This window comes from Accipiter gentilis, chromosome 4 (assembly GCF_929443795.1).
Source record: "Accipiter gentilis chromosome 4, bAccGen1.1, whole genome shotgun sequence".
Lineage (NCBI taxonomy): Eukaryota > Metazoa > Chordata > Aves > Accipitriformes > Accipitridae > Astur > Astur gentilis.
In genome coordinates, this window is record NC_064883.1 from 15,365,781 (window position 1) to 15,386,002 (window position 20,222).

A 20,222-nucleotide genomic window follows, 5' to 3' on the forward strand; every position below is an offset into this window, starting at 1 on the left:
CAGCTGCCACTGTCATGGTTTCTCATGATCCAGACTCAGATCTTTGCTACACCAACCATCCGGAGCTCAGACGAACAAAACTTTAACCAGCTGCAGAGCTGCTCCAAGCAACTAGAGAACTCGAACAATTGGCTTCAGGAAGGTGTGTGAAACAGGTTGGTCTGGCAAGTTGGTATAGCAGAATTTGTGTGAGAGACCTGCTGTGTACTGAAAGACTTGCCAAACATTGCACTATTTTCAGAGGTAACATTTATACACATTACTAAAACTTCATTCCTTCTGTGTGTTTCTTCATCTTTTGAATTTTTCCTATTTGTCTTTGTGAAAGTGTCCAAATCCAACATTTGCATGCTAAAATTGCTTTGGATCATTTATCTTCACAATATCTTTTCCCCACAAAGGAATGCACATTCATTTTCTATTAAAACTATGAGTGAAGTCAGAGATTGAGTCACTGTGAATTAATTTCTGAATCCTTACCTAATAACCTTTATTCCTTTGTGGTTTTCCATGGCATGTGTGGAAAGAGGCAGTTTGATTCCCGCCAACTATATGAAAAGCTCACAGGCCATGGGTTGGGACTGTCCTAATGCAATTAGCAGAGACTCTTACTCTTGTTTACATGGATATAACTATGTTGCATGAAGTTTGATCCATGCAGCTTAGCTTCTGAGGGAACTAGTCCTACTAAAAGAGACTGAGTCTTTGGGAAAACTGTGTTTTTTTCTAGCCTTTCCATTGATGTCCTATGCTTATGAGGATGCCAGGAAATAATGCAGGGCACGTATGGGTTGAGAGGACCATTATTTTTGACCTGGCAAAGCTCTGCTTTTCCAACCACTTGATATCTTAAATATTTTATGGATTCAGAAGTGTATCTGAGTATAATTCACAGTCCCCCAGATTCTTGCTAAGAGGGGATATGATCTGGCCCATTGTTTATTCTGGGTAGCATATGTAATACTTTGGCTTGTTTTGATTCTTCCCACGTTTCGCTAGACCATTCTGCATCTTAAGTTTTGCAGATCTTATTGTGGATTTTTCGTGTGGGAGCAGTTTTGTGTTTTCAACTGGTGTGGCAGCAGATCAAGCAGGAGGTTTTGGCTTGTGCACTGATTCTGGAGACAGGTTTTGTAGAAGGTTGCTCCAATTTTTGGCTTGTAAGCCATGGGAGCGTATACCATGTATTACTTGATTATAAGTTAGCCCACTCACTAAATAGTTTGCTGACCACATACAGTAACTTAAGAAGAGGGCTGAAAAACAGAGATAATACTGAACAAAGCACAGAAGAAGCACATCTTGCATCACAGAATGATCAGATACTGAACGCCTAGTGAAATTTCCTAATTCAGCTGCTGGATTGCAACTGCGTAGGTTACAGAGTGTCTCATGATAGCATTATTTTCTGTTTGACACTGGCTGTGTGACATGGTGTTATGATTGCCTATCCTGGAATTGTCTGGGTACCGCAATGTATTTCATTGCAAAATGACCAAAGAGGACTAGATAGTGCTGAGGCTGAAGAGGTGCTTCTGAGTTGTTCCAGTTCTCCTCCTGACACACAAACACTGGGAGAAAAGGCTAACATAGTGTGTTTTTCCTATTATTCTAAACACTAGTGTAACTCTTTACTTTCTAAATGCTGAGAACTGGTCTATGTCAGGTACCTGCACAGATAGGTGCTTCTCAATAAAAATGTGCAGAATAAAGTTAAGAAAATAGTTTGAAGCTCTATAGTGAATCAAGTCTAATTTACCACTTCAACTCAGATCTCCGTACAGCTAGTCTTTTGATTTACATATGTGATCATCCTGAGAATACAAACTGCTAATGCTCACTGTAGCCAAGGCCACAGTGTAAGAAAAATGTACACTTTTTTTTTTTTTTTTTTTTAAGACACATTTCCCTGTATACATACTTCTTTGTGTGTGGTATGTAATACAGTCTTCCAGATAAATTCCTTGGATTTAATCCTGTTCTCATTAAACCCACACAGCTCTAAGCTTACACTAAAGTAACTGAGGAAAGAATTTGTTCCTATAAGAATTATATTTCAAATAAGAAGGAGGCAGAGGCTTTTGGCAAATAACCTATCTTGCAACTCTTATTGAACAATGCCAAAACAAAAACCATAAAGCAGAGTTGGATCAGAAGAGTAACAAATAGGGACTACACCACAACAGACTAAACAGAAGAGTCATGTATGGATCATATCTACTCCTGTAGTGGAGGTAATTAACTAGTCTGTGTAGGGATATTTCTATTTTCATGTGGGGTGGAATGGATTCTGGAGTGACTTCCCAATTTTAATAAAGGCATCCACTCTGGGTCCCAAAATACAGCTTTTTAGCCAACTTTATTAAAACAATCCAGTAATTGTCCCTCCCAGTAACAAAACTTAAGTGGTGCTCTGTCTCGGTGGTTGTTCATCCAATGCAAGTGTAGAATCCAGCAGGGAATAAAAATCTTTGAAAAAGCCCTGCATGAGAAGAGATTTATTCAAACGTTTCAGAAGCATCAATAGAACAGATCAATTAGAACAAGGCAGGAAGGTAGTAGGTAATCAAACAGTTGTTTTGTGAATAAGAAAAGCTAATAGTTTAGTGGAGAAATTATTTGAGTACTATGTATTCTTCTCTGTTTTATCTTTGTAGGAAGGGTTGAAATGCATAGAAAAGGGAAGGGATGACTGGAAAATTTACCTTCCAGGCCATTTTTCTTTCCTCGGTTGTCCTGGGGTTTCTACTAACTCTGACTGGAGAGAAGTAGACCCATGAGGTGATCCTTTTACTATTGCTTGCAGGCGAATGCAGCACAGTGTACCTGCCTCTGAAGCGCTGCAGGTTACAGCTGCTGTAGGAAGCGGCAGTTTCTGCGCTGGGGTCAGCAGGACCATGCCGTGGGCGAGGGTTTTCTTGCCACATGCTTGGCTTTGTGGAGGTCATTGTAATGTGGTAACCTGTGGCACAGTCAATGTAATTTTGCTATCTTCTAAGCTTCTAGCTAGGTAAATAGTAGTTCAGTTCCTCACTGAATATGGAAGGTATCTAACCTTGTAAGAGATGGCAAGCATAGTCAAACTGAAGGTTTTGCTTAAATTTAAGTAGATGCTGAGGGGAAACTTTCACCTGTTCTAGCTACAGTCAGCATTGACTGAAAGAGAATGGAACCAACATGACTCATCATATGGACGTATTTCTAAATAATCTGTATTTTTTTTCCACTTTACTTTAGATCCAGGTCTTATAAAGCTGTGTGCAAAGCTTTAATTAAAAGGTCTATCTAATCTTTTTTATTCACTAAAGATTCATTAAATCTTTACCATTTCACTGATTTTGAGGACTGTGTAAAAAGGTTGTTTTCATTGACCTCACTCTTTGAAATGACTACAGGTTTTTTTGGCACGCATATTTTCTCCTGATGTTAATAAAATGTGTTGGGCTGTGGAAATCACTGAAAGCTACAGAAGTTAATAAAAAAGTCTCATTTTGTACTCTATGCATTATGTATTCTTAAAGAGAAATCTTACATGCACGATGACCAGTTTCTACTGCCACAAAAGAAATGCTTCAGAAGTAGTGAAATATGGCCCAGGCATTGGATCTATCTTTGGGTCTCATAGAAAGGGATTTGATTAGTGTCAAAGAGAAATTTGAAATAGAAAAAAATTAAGGCTAAGTAGAATCATTAGTTGCCATACCAATATGTTTGTGACAGTGTGTGAAACCTTTTATGTATTAATTAGGAGGAGGAGGGAGGGAAAAAGTGGAAAAGAAGGATAACATTGTTAATCTTTATTACTTTTGAAAAACCCAGAAAAGAAGATAAAGTGGGACTGCTGCAAAAAGCTTGGCTCCAACTTCTTGGTAACCGATGCTTAATTGGTGCTGCAAGGCTACTATTATGTTCCCCCCCAGCCTCCTCTTCTCTAGGCCACTTCCTTGAGCCTCTGATTTTCTTTCCTCTATCCATAGAATTCGTATATTGAGCTAATGCTAAAAAAGACAAATCTTAATTTTCCTTCAGAATTAGTATTAGGACACAAATATCTCAATCGCTTGGAGCCCACTGATTTTAGCAGCTGCAAGTCTGACTCTTGAGAGAACTTCATGGAGACTTAAAGAGCTAGAGTGAAAACTGAGGGCCACATGATAATCCATCCATCATCCAGCAGCTCCTGTGTAGCACCAATTTTCTTTCCTTCCTCAACTATCTACATGGCATCATTCATTCTCTTTTGGGATTACATGCTGATTCTTTTACAGTTTATATTGGGTGATGGAAGAAAATATTCATTGGTTCTGTACAATGGTAATAGTAATGTATTAAACAATAATTAACTCCAGTAGCAAGATGTAGTTGTTCTATTCTTCCCCAGATGTGAATAGCTCATCAGGTCTCCACCTATTAATACGAACCTGGGGAAAGCCACACCAGGAAAGGAGGCCCTTGCTGTGCTAGATTATAATAGTATAACTTTCCTCACAACTACATGAAAGGGAAATACCACCTTTATCTTCTGTTAGAGATATTTCTTCATAACAGCAGAAGATGCAGAAGGTTTCCAAGACCCAACTGGGTGTAGTACGCAGGAATGTAAAGCTGGTCCCACTGTGAGCAGGAGGTTGGACTAGAGACCTCCTGTGGTTCTCTCCAGCCTGAATTATCCTGTGATTCTATGATGTTCGCTCTCCTGAATCAAAAATAGGGGGTTTGTGCATGTGTATTGCAGTTATGTATTTTTTTAAATTGTATTTACCAATCACATTTAACTTGGGAAACATCAAAAATTCCATTATAGCATTGTCTGAGTGTCTTCTCCACTTCCATCACCTACTTTTTTCCTGTGGCTTCATGGGAGAATTTGGCTGGAAAGATCTACAAAATGTGGTAATACTTCCCATTTTCTACACAGATTTTTTTACAAACTCTGTGTTGGAATTGGCCATGTCTTGGTCTTGCTCTCCTTTTTTGGTCAATATGTAATAATACGTATGAGAAAGTGCATGTGAGAGAGTCTTTTACAATTTCATTCTCATTCAAATAACTGTTCTTATTTTGCTTCAAGTTATCGTCATTATGAATGAAAAAGTGAAACCACAACTCTTCTATAGACACATACATTTTGGTTTCTGTCATGGGTAGTTGGTGAGCAGTCAGCTGTGTTCCTTGAAGAATGCTTGGTCTGTTTCTTACATTTGTGAGATGTCTTTTAGGCTTTATGATTGTAATATTTTTAATGTACTAGTGCTTACAGACTGAGTTTTGGGGTGAACTATTTCACACTTATTCATGATGTTATTCTTTGGCTTCAAATAAAAAGTTATTGATGATCAATTTCGTCAGTTAAATTTTGAAGACAAAAATTATTTCTGATCAACAACCCTGCCTCCTTAGCCAAGGATTTTAACATAGTCTGTGTCATTGATGTCAGCAAGAATAGGATTAAGGAGCAGGATTTAATTTACTTAGCTGTAACAGAAGTCAAAATCAGCTTTAGCAGTTATTTTACTTGTGGCAGAATTGTTTGTTTATGTCCCTAATATTCCTGTGGTATATTTTTGAATGATAGATCGTTTAAGCTGACTCACACATCTGAAAGATTAACATTTTACCAATATTCAGTTACCTTGTTCCATATTCTTGTTAGTGTAAGAGGCAGTTTAACTTAAAAATGAATGCTAATAAAATGCCTTTTTAGTAATTCATTTTGAAAACCATTTGACCTTAACTACAATGAAAGTAGACTGTAAAAATCATCATAGATTCCCTTCCTTGAACTTTTCATAATGCTGAAAAATGACTGAGGGAAAGAAGCAAGATCCAGTTACTGTACCCTGTTTGCACAGCTGTACCTCATTGAGTGGAGGCTTGTGTTACACACAGTTTGTGATAGGAAGTAAATGCTTTTAAAACAACTAAGGAGACAGGTCTTTAACCTCCACCTTTTCAGATGCTTTGTTCACTCATTTAGCTTCTGTCCAGGTCTTGGGAAACATTTCAAATACAAATTATTGCTGAGTACTGAAGCTCACCTGAATAATTAATCTCCTAGTGAGCTCATTAAGCAGAGATGTATTAAAGCTGGTGTTGGGGTTTTTTTTGAGAGAGGGATAACTAATTCTTGATGTAGTGAACACTTGTTCCTTCAGGAACAAATGCATTTAAAGAAGGAAGATTTCTCAGATTTAGTGTTAAGTGTTTTACGATAGTTGAAATTACAGGTTTAATTCAGCAATTGTAAGGATTTTCAAGGACTTAGAGCACATTCAAAAATGTTGTTGTCATGTAAATTACCAAACTGTCAAAATTCATTAGATTTTAAATTCTCATTTTCTAGCATACAAAACTTACTTCCTGTTTCAAGACTATCTAGTCCCCTGAAATAGTGAAGACACCTTGAGATTCATTAAGAGGATTTTTTGGCATTACTTTACATTGCAAGTACATGTTAATCACCAGACCTAAACTATTTGACGTAAGCTTGGCACCAGAGAATGTGTATGTAAAGTCCTGAAACTATAAGATCATTCTGTGAATGGGGTTCTAGTATCCGCCAAAGGCACTTGTCTAATTGCTCTGGTGAAACAAGTCAGTGCCAATGGGAGCGTGCAGCTGGCAGCCAGCCAGTTAACTTTTAATTTGTCTAATCAGCTGAGGCTTTGTGTATACTTCATCCTCTGAAATACCTGTGACCTTAAATTTAGGTTTATGCTAAATAAGCATTACTCCCGGCTGCAGTAACTTCCCACTTTCTTGTTTTGCTGTAATTAAAGTCAACCTCATAGCTGTACACCTGATGGCCTTGAACATTTCTGTCTTAACCTCCCACTTAAGACTGTCCAGATATCAATATACCATGCAGAGGGGCCACCCAGATCTGTACTTAATGAGAAAATGCCTTGAAATACAGTCGGGATTTTGAAGTATTCTTCTTCGCGGCAGTGTATTAGAGGTATCATGCCTTCAGGGGACATGGCTGACACTCATTTTGCCCTTACTCCAGCAACTCTTTTTGAACTGTAACACGATAGAGCCACTGCTCTCCTTCAGCTGGGTCCAGAGTTCCCAGCAAGTGGCCATTTGTTCTTCCATTTGTCACTAGTGGGCAGGCAATGGCTGTGTTTTGTGGTCTGTGCTATAAGTGGGCTTGAAGATATACATGTTCCAGAAAACTTTAAGCATAACAGCAGACAGCGGTTGGAATATAACTTCAGTGGATAAATGCAGGCATGAAGCATCTTCAGTCCTTGTCCCTCGGAACCCCATAACAGAGCTGCTACTGACTCATGTTACCAGGGCTTGGCTCAAGCTTTCTGGCTGTTTAACTCTCATCTCACACATCCTTCTGCTCTTCCAGCAATGATTTCAGTTCCTGCCACAGCCTCGCCTTCCTCAGCATGGAAGTTACACTGACTTGTGTCCACTTACTGACATTTAACCCAGCCTACCCAAACTCAGCTCTAACCATTAGGTTTTATTACCTGCTATTCTATGGTAAAATAGCAAAGTGTAAGTTGGGGGATTAGTTGCTTTTAGCTTAAGAAAAAAGGCCTTGGGAAACAAATGTTGCTTTGTTCTCTAGTACATACCTCATTAGAAATTATGTGTTTTGCAGAGGTTAATATACTGTGGGCAGCGCACCAAGTACATCATAGTTCTGAAGATTACAACTTATTCACAGCCTTGAGACAATCTGTATTGCAGAAATACACCTCCTGGGTAAGTTGCACAAGATATGACAAACAAATTAATATCAACAAGATTTAAGGTAAAAAACCACTGTGTTTTCACTTTCACTAAAAGAAAAACATATAAATTTTTTAAGATGTTTGACACTGAAATCACAGAAGTTGAAACTGATGAATCTGAGAATCATAAGCTTTAAAAATACATTCACTAATGGTTTTACAGCAAACTTGAAAAGAGATACACTAGTTAAGCTTAAGAAGGCTAATTATAACCCTGCATTTATATTTTCATAACTTTTTGAGTATAATGGGACAATTTTTTTCATTCGGTTATTCATGCGTAAGTACAGGAAAAGATCAGAGTATAACATAACCACTCTAGAATATGTCTGTATAATTGAAAGGAGCAGGGAGGGAAATCGTTACCGAAGATTGCTTTGGACATGCAAATGTATTTATTTGTCTCCACTCATTCATGTCGTGTACTCTAGGAAGTTAGGGCAGTATGCCACTACTTTTACCTAGTGTTATTTCAGAGATAATTTATTTTAAATGGTGAGCTGCGTACACATGCAATATAAATTGAGTACTCATTTACAGATTTAAAAATGTATATTTCCAAATACATTCATAAATGTAACATACTATTCAGTGTTTTGTTTTGTGCCCAGGATAACTGCTGATAGTTCCTTAGTTGTGCTCTCATGTTCTCTTTTGACTCGATTTTTTTAACTCAGATTGTAGTTTGTTTTTTAAAAAAGAATAATAACTTCAGAGTTTGAATTTTCAGAATTAGAGTTGAAAAGCAATGTTCAACGTATTTTTATATATATAAAATATAAAAATGCTCTTCTCCACTGAGGTATAATACTGGTGGTGGAGGAAACCCACACTCTTGTGGCAATCTCTAGAGCTAGCCTGTGAGCAAATGACTCAAAGCCAAGAGTGTGTGCTCACACATGCAAATCCAGTGTAAATCCATTAACTTCAGTAAAGTTAGTCTAGATTTATGCTCACGTAACTGAGCATGGACTTAGCCTGTTCATAACTTTTTCAAGCCCATAACATTAAATGACTTAAAAGTTCTAGGCTCCAGAAAAATGAATAGTTCTTCTGGAAATCATGAAACAGAAACCGTTTCTTAGATTTGTTTCTTAAAGTCTGCTATGTAAATTCTAGTTATTTTTTTAATGTAGAAAATAATCATCTGATGTTAGTAGGAGTGACTCCAATTTAAATGACCATAATGAACAATAGCGGAAGGGATGCATCTCTGTCACAACTCTGCTTCCTGTGTAAATACTGCCATGTTTAAGATTTAACCTTTGCATATTTACCCATTGGGACCATATGTGCAAATGCTTAACAAAAACAATAATTCAAAAAAGACAAAAAGACTGTGTGTATATATGGGTGTGTGCATGAGCACTTTGCCTGCCTGTGTGATTTTGAGGATGATACCTCAGAGAGCATAAAATATTCAGGAAGGCCAAGATGTCTGGCTGCCTTAGATTCTGAAGACCATCCTCAGGACCACACTGGTACCACTTGACAAATTCTATATCGGCACATTTAAAATTCATTTGCTTTGAGCAAAGGGAAACGAACCTAGGACTCCATAATACCTTTGTGTGCAGCTTTTTTTTTTCACCAAATATTTGTTATTAGCCAAAACATTTGGTAAATATAGATACTGGTTTGCCTCCCCCCCCGAACTTTTGAGAGGCATGCCGGTTTTCTTTCTCCAAAGCCTTACTGTGCATGAACACAATTCTTGCTAATTCTTACAGCACTGCTATTTTTTTGGACTGCCAGACTTGTCCAGAACCCCATGGATGCATCTGCCTCAAAGCTGAAAGTAAAGCCTTTAGTTAATCGCTGAGAGTGATCTGATGTTGCCGAATGTGTACTGTTGAATGCAGTTTGACATCCAGTATTATGCGGGCTGTGAGAAAGTCGTGGTGGATGGTTTGGGATTGTGGGATTGTTCTGCTGCCAGCTCTGTATGCATTTTAAGTTAAATGTTTTAAGATAAATAAATCAGCATATTAATCTGTGTGGGTTGTGCTCGAGCTGATTGAAAAGATGTGACATGAAAGAGAAGAGAAAAACATGCCTGAAGTACAACCAGCGGTGTGAGAAGTACTCCTGAACTTGGAACCAAATGTGTATTGCTTCATGTCATTTGCACACACAGTGTTTCCGTTACTCCACTGGAGGGGCCGTAGAGAAGCAGACCTACTGTTAAGACCGAGAGATGGTCTTGAGGGCAATTGTGTGGGAAAAAGATGTGGGAAAAATGTACATTCATTTTTAAGAAGAAACCGGCAATCTAATGCTGTATAAACTTGTGCTTCTGGTGAAATACTTAGTTAAAGTGCAACTATGAAAGGAGAGAGTTGCATATACACCTTGAAAAGCTATGATTTCATTCTTTGAGTACCAGTTCTCAACTGTCCTCCAAGGGTAAGGTTTAATTGCAAATATTAGATCCATAATAATTTGATAGCTTTAGACTGTGCGTTTAGATAAAGGGTTGAATTGTGTCTTGTTAGTTTAAAAGCAGTGGAAACGTCTATACATACATCTGGAAAGGGAATAGGTAATGCTGTTCTTTTCAGCAGAGAGCCACCAAGTTCACTTGTTATCTGCTGAGGAGTCTGCCAGGTCTGGGATCTGTAAGGGATGGGGGTTTGTGGGAGGGTTTTTTTGTTTGTCTTCTTTTTCATCCTTACCTTTAACTCCCGCCGAATCCTCACAGCAGTATAGCCCCCACGAACCAGGTGTCGGCCCCTCCGCGGCCTGCGGGTCAGAGCCGGCCGCATCGGCAGGTGGCCCCAGAGACCCAGCGCGGAAACGGAGGGGCTCAGCGCAGGAAACTCAGCCCTCCTGCTATACCTCAGGAGTTTCAAGGTTTTCCCTTTCTGCAATGGAAGCGTTTATAAGCTTTTACTGGAAATGGGAGGGAGAAAGGTAGAGCATGGCCACGTTGGCGAGCGTGCAGCGGACGCACACCCTTCAAAAGGGGCAATGCCTTAAGTATGAAGTGCAGCAGTGCAGCAGCCCCAGATATGAATCCCTCTCCACCCCCTCGCTGAGCGCCTTTCCCATCAGGTTATCAGTTATTGTGGCACGCTTTTAATCTCCGTTGCTGAATCCACAAGTGGGAAAAGATCTGTGAGTGTGATAAATGTTCTTCTGCAGTGTTAACCAGAAATTCCATCTTGGAGCCGGGAAAGCTTTTCCTCTACAAATTAGTGAAAGCTAGTACATTCGCATGAAATGTTTTGATTTCGTGAATTGGCATTTCCAGTGGAAAGCTATTTAATGATCCCCCCTCCCCCCCCCCCCCCCCCCAACACTGATCTTGCTGTTTCAGAGGAACCACAAATAGGAGAAACCAAATCTTTTGTATGGGGAGGTTTTCATTCCTCCCTATGGGTTCTACTCCTGTAAATGATCTTTGAAATCCTTTCTGTGCAAAATAAAGCTTACATTGCAAGGAGACATGAGGCAGTTAGGAAAGCATTCTCCTTTATCAATCTCAAATTTACCTGTGGATTTATATAAAATTTCCCTCATCTCACCACTTAGCAGGGACATCCTAGTACTGATTGTGAGAAGTAGGTTAGAAAATAAATATGAAGATGATCCTTCCTTCCCCTCTGAGTCATCTGTAAATACCACCAAATTGCTCCTGATACTTTTAGGGAAATAGCATATAATTTTTAACCCTGCTTTCAGTCCTGCAACCACTTCCATGAATAATCTGAAAAGCATGTGTTTGGGGTTTTTTTGTTTGTTTGTTTTATTAATCAACTTCCTTTCCATTCCTTTAAAAAAATTTCCTGCTCTTATCATGTCATAAGACAGGTACAATCAATAATAAGAAAAAAACCCTGCAGTAGCTTTACTTAAATGTGGCCGTTTGTTCTACTCCTTTGTTGGCTTCTTTGTAAGATAACCTTTGAGAAAAACCATGCCAGCCTTCAGGCTGTTGTGGGACAAATATCTCTCAGTCTCTTTCTTTTTTTTTTTTTCCCCTTCATAGCTCACCCACTTTTAATAATTAAATACTAAGGGGGTCCAGGTTAAAGGGAGGAGGAAAAAGGAACTTGGAAAAGAGATTGACTCCATGCTGGTGTTTAGGGCATTTCTTCTAAAGTATGAGACACTTGCACTACATTCCTTTTTCAGAAGGTGGAGAATTATGGGTTTGAAAGTCACTCTTCTGTTTAGTAGTCTTCTGCACAAGGCTGTCTGATCTGCATTTTTAATTCTTAAAGAAGTCTCTTACCCACCTCTACTCCAGAATTTCACGCCTAAATGCCACATCCCCCCAATGGCATTTACTATCTCCCACCTTAGGTAAAAGTTGCTGTGAATTTTTGTGAGTTTACTTAGACTGAGTGATTCTTAGGCATTGAATATGCAAAATTCAAATATATTTTTCTTTCTTTTTTGTTTTATAAATCTTATGCGAACACTTCAGCCTTTGAGGATCAGACTGATTAAAACAAAATAGCTGTTCACATTATTTCCCCAACTTCCAGAATCTTAGCGTAATCCTCCTACCACCTTTGAATTCCTTCACTTCTTGGGAAAGAATTTCCAAGACATACAACCAGAAATGCCCCACTTGTAGTTTGTGGGGCAGCTGTGATCCATAAAGCCTTTGAATGTAGTTTTTGAAATCACAGCTGTCCCAGCCCTACCAGGTGATAGTGCAGTGTCTTAAGGGTTTCTTTCTAGTGCTTCAGTCATTATCTGGGGTTGAAGCCAGCAGACCAAGTTGGGATTGTAGGGCCTTCGTCCTCCATTGGCTTGTGATAGCGAGATGCAGCTGTGATGACTTTCTTGAGAGCATCAGTCACATCATGGGGATGGAGTTTCACAGCCCCAGTGTGATGCCTTACCTATTGGGTAGGCCTTTTGACAAAAACTGAGAGCATATCAGAATTAAATGCTATGTGCAGATTTACACTGAAGGAATTCCTGGCTCAGGAGGCCTGACATGGCTATCAAATTGCTTTCTCTGGTGTTCAAAGATTTGATTTTTGTGAGGACAATAGGAACTTGAAAACAGATTTTGCTAATTTTGCTGTGTTTCACAGGGAGCTCTTATCTGCTGCCCAGATTTTCCTGGAGTGCTAAAGAGATTTAAAGTTTTGAAGATACCTCTGTTACTGTTTGGTTTGGAAAAAAATCTCTGTATTTTAGGGAAGGATTAACTTCTTAATGCAGCTGGTATAACACAAAGTCAGGTAGAAAAAAAAAAAGAAAAAGCCTTTTTCTGAAGAAAGTAGACTGACTTTTAACACATGAAGGTCTTGGAAGTCTTATTCTATTGCTCAGCCAGTTAAGCAATTAATTGTGAAACTCCGAAGACTTTACTCTGTATGTAAGGTACCAGTGTCTTTCCTAAGTAAGCAGTTTTCTGAAGCTGTCTTCACACTAGTACATCTTTAGAACTCAGTAATAAATTGGGGCTTCAAGGGAGATGCCATGAGTAAGTTAGGGTGAGAATTTATAACTAACTTTGAAAGCCAAGTAAGCTGCCTTGCCCTTATGGTGCTCATGTAGAGAGTTTGGATGGAAAAGCTATAGTGTTACACACTGATACCTTGCTTACTCTCTTAATTCTCCCCTATAAGTGAACCCTTCATGTCAAGGATATGTTGCTGTCTGCTCCATATAGTATGCAGAATAAACATCTAAGCTCAGGATTTCTGAGTTCTTTTCTTGATTTTTCTACTTGCTCAGTATGACTTTTGGGAAATCACTTGTGCATCAGTTTATGTTTCATTTGCTATAGCACACCTAGTAGTAACATAATAATCAGTATCTATTCTATCTAATGCCTACATTATGGAGCTGTTAGAAGAAGCAATTATCTTTTGCAGTGCTTTGAGCTCCTGAGATGGTACTTCATTATATCATCATAAGTTTAGAATTATATATCTAACATATATTTCCTTTCTATTTTTTTCAGATTTTCAACTTGCCCATGGCTCTTTTCATTCCACCTTCAGTGTTTACTGTTCATCTACAGTTTAATCTACTTTACCAGTTTTGGATACATACAGAGGTAAACTGGGTTTTTAAACCATGCCTAAACAGTTAGCCTGGAGCAGTATCCTGGAAATCCACTAGCAGCTGATTTATTGTGTAAGAAAAATCTTTGTCTGACTTCTTTAAGGAGAAACATCTGTTCATTTTTATTCCTTTTTCTGAATATATATTGCTAAGTTTATAAGAAGCAATGAGGCCAGTTGGTCCCAATTAAATTTAAAAAAAACCCCAAAACTGTAAGGAATCAAAACTTTTTGCTATTTTAATACTATATTTTCCTATCTTGCAGCTTATTAAACATTTGTGGCAGATACTGAAACGGATTACATTTCTAAGATAAAAATTTTAGGGAAAAATATCCAAACCCCACTGCTTCTTAAAGATCATTTATTGTCGCATCTGAAGTCAGATACTGTTTCCTTCTTAGTGCAAGTAATTGGATGAAAAATGTTCTTTGATTATCTGATGGATATTTGTTTATGACTGCACCTATTTATTTGTGTTTTGTGAGTGCATAGACCATATCTAGTTTACATACATGTACAGCTAGTAACCCACTGTAATTACTAAGCAGTTTCCCACACTTCTGAGGTAGTTGAGGAGCCTTCTGCCTTCTCCCTTGCACTACAGTAGAGGTATTTCAAGGTATGCCATGTCATGTGTCAGAAGCATATTCCTCAGTAGCTCCAAGTGGGTTGTGGGCTAATTATCTGTACAACACTTACTCCTTTGATTATTCAGACTACACAGATACCTTTTTCCCTCTGTAGTTTCATTATGCGATCTGTAGGACAATTCTTTTGGAAGACAATTTTATTTTCTTTATCTGCTATTTTAGATGATTGTGTTGCTTAAATTACAGTTTTTTATTTTCTCTTTTCTGTGTGTTTCCTTGGAAAAAAAAAAAAAAAAAAAAGGGAAAAAGCTACTTACAGTGACCCAATAGCGAACTTCTGTTGTTTAAATTTCTACTTCTGTTGGGCACATTTCTAGAATCATTAATAAGTCTGATGCTCTGCAACACTGCATGAATAGGAAAGGCTTACACTAAAATGTCACACATCACGAGAACTGGCATAAAGTCAAGCAGTACACAATTAAGTCTGTCAAAATGTTTCGAACAAATTTGAACACTTTGAAATTATAACAAGTGAATATTCTGAATCACATGGTAGCAAAGTTTCTATGACTGTTCCTTAGGTTCCCCAAACTGGTTTTGGTGTGTTTTATCACTGAGAAAAATATAATATGCCTCATCTACGTCTTCTCTGCTGTCTGAAGCCATTTCTTCCTTGGCTGAGGGGTTTCTAAGGCTCTGCTGCATAGTAGTAACTCAATGAGTCTCAGCACTGGTGCCATCTAAAGTTTCTAAAGTGAATTTCAGAGGCTTATGAATTGCCTACATCCCTCTAAAGTGCTAAATCCTTCATAGGGCTGAAAAGGAATTTTCATAGCATATGTGCAATGTGCTAACTTTAGACACTAGTCTAAACAAGAATGAATTTCAGTCTCAATGAAAAGATAAGCACTCCTTACTATTAAATTATTGTGCCAGTAGAAAAACAAGATCTTTTGTACTGATCTGGTTGATCCAAACATAGATCTTTGTTTACAAGGGAATTAATTCTTAATGTTGATATTGTTGATTATGTAGCACAGCTGAAATCAGTTGAAGTATGTTGAAGCCATGCTTTAGGGTCAAAAATTATGTCAAAATAGAAATAGGGCTACACCATGTATTAGCAGATTTCCTGCTCTCAAAGGCAAGGGCATAACAGAAAAGAGAAGGGAAATAGTAGCAGCCATTGCAGCCATGCAGGTTTATATTAGCCAATATTTTTGGTGAAATTTATATGATGCTTCACCATTATACTGGGGTTTTTTTGCAACAACTATTACAATTTAACCGTTTAAAGCTGTGGCATCTCTAATTTTTTTTTTTTTTTTCAGCAATCCTTTTCCTGAATTTTAATGGTTCTAATTATCTTGCACAGATTATAGTAAAATGAAAATGCTTTCTGTAAATCTCTTTCTAGCAGTTTCCCAACATATGAAGTTTGTTTGGGGCTGCAGGCCTGGGGTTATATAGAAAACAGCATCCTGTCTCAGTGACTGCTAAGAGCCCTTGCTCTGAGCGCTGAGATTCATCATCCCCCAGCAGCTCTGATGTCCTCTGGGAGCCTGTGGTGGGTGCTGTTACAGGGTGGCAAGCCATGTCTTTAGGGGCCGAGTGGAGATATGCTTCATTATTTCTATTCTGCCAGTGCAAGTTGTAATAGTTGGCTTCTAAAATGCAGTGGCATTTGATAAGAAACGTTAAGTTTGTCCTCAGATTTCTATTGCTTTTAATCAGTATCAATATTTCCGAGTGTGTTTAGAAATTGTAACTTCACAACTTTTGATTACTCATCTTTCTCCTTCAGAAAAAGAAAATCCAGTAAGGTACAGGGAAAAAAACCCCTCTTTTCTTTAACAGGTGATTTTTTTTTCATAGCACTGAAAAGCTTAATGAAGGGTACGTACAATTTATTATTTTTATAAAATAAAAGAATACTTGATATTTAGGTGATAGGAAAGAACAAAAGTGTATGAAATTTTCTGAGAGAAGATGCTTTGTTTGGGGAGTAATTTAAATTTAATTCAGTAATTACAAGAGAAGGGTCATGCTATGCTGAAACTTGCTATGCCATGTTTCAGCCTAGAGCAAAAGTTTACAGCCAAAGTGTGATATTTTCCTGATATTTTCCTATACTTCAATTTTGAATGTGTCCAGTGTTGTCTAAAACAATACTAAGAGAAGTTTCCTGTGTTATAACTTTGATCTTATTTGTTATGTCAGTTTTTGTCCAGCTTTCCTACCAGCAGATCAGACATGGTCTATTTTATGTTAACTCAAGTGGCTTGTATATTCCTGTGAAGACAGTATACCGAATCATAAAGATCAAAAGTACCCACTTGTTCTATCTCAGTTAGACTTCTTTATTTCCTGCATACTTGGTATGCATTAGTTATTGGCCTTTTATATAAAATAGTACAGCATTTTTAACACCGTAAATCTTATACAAAGATTATACTATACCATTCTTTGGGTGCTAGAGATCTTCTATTATTACTAAAATCAGAACGGGCTATTGATACAGGAAAGACATTACTGTAATTAAGAAATGTTGGGTATGTTAGAGTGAAAACATGACTTTGTGACTTAAGTTATGCATTTATATATAACTATATTCTCCCATTACAAGGATTTTTGCAGTCTGAAGTCCACTTTTTTTCCCACTACTTCTGTGCATTATTGCACTGTGTACATGCCAATCTGAATTATATCAGAATTTTTCCAAAGATCTTTTAAAAATCTCTAAGTAGCACCAAGGTATTGAAATAAACTCATAAAAGTTTATTTAAATGAAAAATGAAAAAACACAAAAAACCACAAAAAAACCCCAAACCCAACCAAACCGAACCCAAAAACAACTGAAGAAAATACTTTAATGGTGCATAAAGATAGGATCTCAATAAATCAAGAGAAAACAATTTTTGGTCCTATCCAATACTATTTAGGTCAATGGAATGAGTCAGTAGACCTGCTCTTAAATGGTCTGGGAGAAATGTTTCTATGACTAGACCATTCTCATCTAGATCATAAGGAGAGTAAAAAAAAAATACTTTGGTCAAAGAGCACTAAAAATGTAATTTTTCAAAAGCCACAAAATGTTTCAGGACTGTTACTGACAGACAGAAATACTCCATTTCAGTTTATTTTCACAGGTGATTCGGAAGGTCTATGGCTCATATTAAACTATATCCTTCCGTTATGCATTTATTACAACCAATAAGTTAGGTGTGTTTATAACCTGATAGACACCTGTGAAAAACAGAAATTAGTTTCTGTTGGTTTAGCTGTAATTTTTATGAGATGTCAAATTGCATTTGGAAAGTATCAACTGAATCAATCCCTGTTGGTAGTAATTGCAGCAGCAGATTATTCCTTGCCTGTTTGATCTTTGACATGCATTAGTTTCTGTTTAATTTTCTAATTTAAGGCAAGACTGTAATCTGCCCTTTGCCATACTCATGGAAGTCAGGTTTCTTAAGGCATCTCTTTTTTTTCCCCTTGTTTAAGTCTTTCTACCTCATCAAACTCTGGGAGCACAAAAAGGTGAGCCACTACTATTAACTAGGAGTAACATGGGTGAAAACAGGCAAGGAATGGGAAAAATTTTGGCAACACCTCATGCAGGCTGGAAAAAGAGATGTGAAATTGCTAAAGGTATAGGCCAAAATACATTTGTTTTTGTCAGAAAACACCAATTCAGTAAAACTGAAACTTGCTGTGGAAGTATATTGTATTTGTCAAAAAATATTTTGCACTTATGCACAGTGTGTACTGATCTAAGTTTCTGTCTGTGACTTTCTTTAGCTTTGACTTCTGCTCAGTTTTCTTTCATGAAAAGTTTTGAAAGAGAGGGAAATTGGGGAGGCTTCACGCTTTCATGAGAAGGAATTCTGTTCCTGGCAGGAAGCCACGCACAGCCCATCTGGGCTGCCTGAGTGCAGGTGAGCTGGTGTGGCCCAATCCTGAAGTCCTTACATCAATCAGCTCTTACCTAGGAAGATGGCCAGATTCAGAAAAAAATCTTCTGTTTTGTTTTGGTTTGTTTTTTCCAAATATAAACACAGGTTCAATAAAGAAATTAAACAAGCAGATTGAAGAACTGAGTAAAATTAAGTAAAATACATTATAATGTGATTACTGTATCAATAGCAAAAGCTAGTCTTGAAACTCTAGAGGACATATGTGTCTTTTTAAGCAGAAGCTCTATGAGACGAAAGTCTATTGGATGTTAAAAGAATCATAAAATCTTTAGGACAGTGTGATAAATAAGTGACAGCATGAGAAAATAGAGAAAATATTCAGTTATTAATTCCCAGGCCCTAAGAATTGAGATTGGTCCTCTATTTCTTTGCAAATTTCATTTTTCCATTTTCTTGGACCTACCTTTTCCACATTGTGTGCTGTAGTGTCATTTAAATAAACAAGAAAGGAACACAGGAGTAAACAAGTGTAACAAGGTTTATTTAAAGTATTTTCAGTAGTTTAGTAATTTAGAAGCAATTTAGTAATCATTTTATTAAAACTGAAAGGTAAATCTGATCAAGAAATGAGACTCTGAATTTAAAAAACATTTTAACAAACTTATTTGACTATAATGCTTTTGAGTGTTTGCAGTGGGAAGAAGATGGTTTTAGTTTTGTGGTTGTTTTGTGGAGTTGGAGAAAGATTCTTGGTGATGAGCTAAAATCTTTGATAGTTTGGAAATGAAAAATGGAGAAGCTTTGCTGGTAGGTAAAAAAAACCCTTGAGGCCTTGTTTACAAAGGCATGTATTTATGCTTAATTTAATATACTGTGAATAGTTCCTATAAGGTCAGTAAGTAATGAGTCAAATGTAACATGGAAATTTTTGCAAAATGGTGGTATACAGGTGGTATTGAATGGATCACAATGGAAACAGAGTGTGGTGGACTGATCTGCTTTCCTGGATGAGATGAGAAGTGCGGTTTGGTTTTTTTTGTTGGTTTGGGGTTTTTGGGGTTTTTGGTTTGTTTTTGTTTTTTTTTTTTTTATGAAGATCATCACCAGTAAAAGGTAAAATCAGTAATAATCTGATGTATTGAGTATAATTGTGAAATTGCTGTCTCTTTTGAATTTGATGCTGGAAACTCATTTTGAATTCAAATAGCACATGCCAACAAAAACTTTCATGTTCTGTATTCTAATACATTGGTTCATTTAATGAAAGGACAAATTTAGTTTCTTTAATTCAGCCACTATAGCCAAAAATATACATGCGTCTGTCTGATATGCCCTTTCAAATTAGAAACACACTCATCTGTCCTAGTCAGGTTACAAGGGATCAAAAACTTACCATTCACAAGACTTTTGCTAAAAGTCATGAAAAAGATGAATGTAATTAGGGGTGATTACAGCCGTTCTCCTAGTCTGATGTTCAAGATTGTGTCTGACAACTCTCAGCGATGCAGATGATTTAAGTAGAATTCCTAGAAACAGGTCACATTGTCTGACAGCCTACTGGCTTTTAGAAGCTGGATTTTCTCACTGTTGCAAAGATCCAAGAAATTATTCTAAAACCAATGGGGAATTAACTAATTGCTGATTTGCATAAAGAACAAAATTTTGGTTTACAAAAGAAAGTTCTGGTCCCACTGCTGATAGCTGATGCTTTTATCATTTAGACATTCAGTGTTTGCCTGCTGCAAGCTTTCAACTCAAGCATTTACTGTGGAGAGGAGGAGAACAAATAAATCAATAAATACCAGGGAGATAAAAATACTTTCTTTAATGCAGAGAGTGCCTTTGTAGGTCCAGATAGGATATATATACAATACAGACAATAAAACTCAAACATGATTCAAAGAAACAGATCTCACTGCT

At 37.4% G+C, this 20,222-nt stretch overlaps 1 protein-coding gene across 3 annotated transcripts in view; it reads left to right on the plus strand.

Annotated features, from left to right (window-relative positions):
• Positions 1-20,222, plus strand: part of AGMO (alkylglycerol monooxygenase) — a 202,078-nt gene that overhangs the window by 74,279 nt on the left and 107,577 nt on the right. For all 3 annotated transcript variants that reach the window (XM_049798760.1, XM_049798761.1, XM_049798759.1), the window contains exons 4-5: positions 7,622-7,725; positions 13,687-13,782. In XM_049798760.1, the coding sequence (XP_049654717.1) occupies positions 7,622-7,725; positions 13,687-13,782 (200 nt within the window). The remainder of the gene's footprint in view (positions 1-7,621; positions 7,726-13,686; positions 13,783-20,222) is intronic.